Source organism: Wasmannia auropunctata, unplaced genomic scaffold (assembly GCF_000956235.1).
Source record: "Wasmannia auropunctata unplaced genomic scaffold, wasmannia.A_1.0 LD336074.1, whole genome shotgun sequence".
Taxonomy (NCBI): Eukaryota; Metazoa; Arthropoda; class Insecta; order Hymenoptera; family Formicidae; genus Wasmannia; species Wasmannia auropunctata.
Genome location: NW_012026816.1, coordinates 3,297,477 through 3,300,259, shown reverse-complemented (window position 1 = coordinate 3,300,259; position 2,783 = coordinate 3,297,477). Strand labels below are relative to the sequence as shown.

At 34.4% G+C, this 2,783-nt stretch overlaps 1 protein-coding gene across 1 annotated transcript; it reads right to left on the bottom strand.

Annotated features, from left to right (window-relative positions):
• Window positions 1–622: 622 nt before the first annotated feature.
• LOC105449700 lies at window positions 623–2,717 on the bottom strand. The gene is made up of 2 exons (XM_011689070.1): window positions 1,048–2,717; window positions 623–693 (listed from the first exon to the last, which is right to left on the bottom strand). Exon 1 carries the CDS (start codon window positions 2,395–2,397, stop codon window positions 1,060–1,062), a length of 1,338 nt encoding a protein of 445 aa, XP_011687372.1. The 5' UTR covers window positions 2,398–2,717; the 3' UTR covers window positions 623–693; window positions 1,048–1,059.
• Window positions 2,718–2,783: the final 66 nt, after the last annotated feature.

The window sequence follows — 2,783 nt, the reverse complement described above, 5'->3', positions numbered from 1 at the left end:
TAATATTTATGTACATTCCTTATTGTTGTGGTTTGTTTCCAATTATGGTACTATTTATGGCAATGAATATCTTTCACATAATGTCCACAATCTTATTCACCTTGCCAAGGATGTGCAAACTTTTGGATGTATGGACAATTTAAGTTGCTTTAAATATGAAAATCATATGCAGAAAATTAAAAAAAACTGTATAAACCTAGACTACCTTTACAGGAGTTATCCAATCGCAAATTTGAAGAACTTGTAATACAACTGCATAAAATGGTCCAGTCGTGATTTATAAAAAAAAACGATATTTCGTGTATACAGTTTTAAACCTTCAGTGTTGGAACAAATGATGTCGATAATTGTGCCTTACTTGCTGACAAAACTGTTATTTTTGTTTTGGGTTTTATGAAAGAGAATGACGTAACATACATACGTGCAAAACGGTTTTTAAATCCAAAATCTTTCTTTAAGGGGGGATTCAGGTTTTTCGGGTCAAAAACATAGCAAAATTTAGGAATTTTTTTTTCCGAAACTAACTATCCAATTAATTCGAAATTTGCACCATGTTTTTATCCATCTTTTAAGAATGTACAGTTTTTTTTTGTTAAGTTTTACTGATAAATACCGAAGTTACATATTATTAAATATACCGCTGCGCAAAAATCTTCATGTGCTGGTGTGCACGATATTGACCTTCCAGGTAGTCTGAAACAAAAAAGTGAAACGGCGTTTTACTTTATACACTTGTAGTTTCAGTTTGATGAATCAGAATTAAAAAATAAAAATTATTGCGAAAGTTATTAATTTTTAAATCAAAACTATAGTTTTTACTATCAAAATTCGTCCTTTTTTATTATGTAAAAAAAAAACTATATAACTTATCAATATTCTGATTCATCAAACGATAAAGTAATGTTTGCTGAACATGCAGGCCAAATTTGAAGGTAATCGGTTCAGTGGTTACAAAAATATCCTGCACACCATCCGTAAAAATGTTGTTTCGAGAAAACAGCGTTTAAAGTTTTAAGTTTAGTTTACATAAGTATATCAAGTACTCACATGATTTGTCTGTTATTCAGATATTCCAGGGCCATATAACAGTCCTTCCTCTTCTTCGTAAAGTTGATTTTTGGCCATTTGTTCATGTCTACGGTTTGTCCGAGCTTCTTTGGTGGCTTCGAGGCTTCGTCGCGCTGATCTTTCGAGGCGGTGTTGGTCTCGCTCTTCGGAAAACATTTTTGCTTTTTCTCCTACAATTATTCCTATTGTTGTCATTGTTTTCAGGATAGCATAAAATCCTTCATTAAATATTCCCGTTGCTAAATAAGCCGCGATTTCGATGACTTTTGCTCCGCAATGAAGATGTTTAGGCGCGAGTCGCCAAACTGTAGAGTTGAAACTCTCGTTATTGTTCTGAGTTTCGCCACCCAAACATCTTTCTAATAATTCTCTCGATGAGAGATCTTCAAAAATTGGCTTTAAGGCTTGCTGAACATCTTCGTGCAGTGCCGGTTCATGGTCGAATTCGTCAAGAGTGTTGTTACTTTCAGCTACGCGCCATTTACACCAACTATCTGGCCCCACTGGACAATACATGTGTTGTGGATTTTTATTTGTTGAGATTTTATGATGAAATATGGCCCATACAGCATTATACATATTCTCAACTGAGTCTGAATGTCTTCTGATGGCCAATCCGTAATAAATGGTTATTTTTTTTATTAACGTATCTGTTAATTTATTTTTGCCTCCAAGTTTTCGACTTTTTTTAATGTTTCTCAATCGCGACCCCATTCGCTTCTCTACGTGCCCAACGCATTCTTTTTTTTTAACTTGTAAGTCATCACCATAAACATTAATATCTAACAGAGCTTTAAAAGTTTTTGAATCTCCATCACCAATATACTGAGCGTATTTGACTTGCGACAATTCCCAGGATCGTTGAAACATTTCTTTTACAGCGTCAACTTCCATCTTTCCGGCTGATCCTTCATGATTTGTAGTACATTCTTCTACATGTTCATCTAGCCAAATTAAATATTCCGGAGTCCCGCACTTAGATTCCCATAGTTTACAAGCATGACAATAAGCAGATTTTACAACGAGATCAACTACTTTGCTTGTATATTTTCCGATAAGGGTTGTGATTCCAAATAACGAATTGAAGCCTCTCTTTTTCCATGTTCCATCGCCAGAAACAGTTATCTCTGCCATTGGTTTGCCATTTTCAGAATTTTTAATTTTTTCTTCTTCTACTGCTTTTCTTCTCAATATATCAAAAACAGTTTTTGCTCCAATATAAATATTTTCTACCGCAGCATAGTATAAATAATTATTGAAATTTTGAGATAAATCCATGAGACCGCAAAATAAATTTATGCCTTCTTTACCAACGCCCAATAGTCTCATGACGAATATAAGTCTCCTATTTATCTCGTACGATTTATTGTCTATCAAAGGGCAGGAATTTATATATCTCGTGTTGCACTTGCACTGAACTGCTATTTTGAAACCTAAACCACGAGTACTACATTCACCGAAACGTACTTGTTCTTTGCATTCTTTGCAAATAACAAACTGAGATATCGTAGTAAAAACCGATAAGAAAGCGATGATACGATAACCATGTCCTGAGTCCACTATAATTTCCTCGTCTTGAGTATTGGATAATTTTTGAGCTGATGTACTTGCAAATGATGTATCCGCTTCTCGAGTGTAAATATTACCCACGAATTTTCTTTTTTACTTCTACTAGCACGTTCATGCGTATCTCGTGAATGTTTGCGATCCATTGC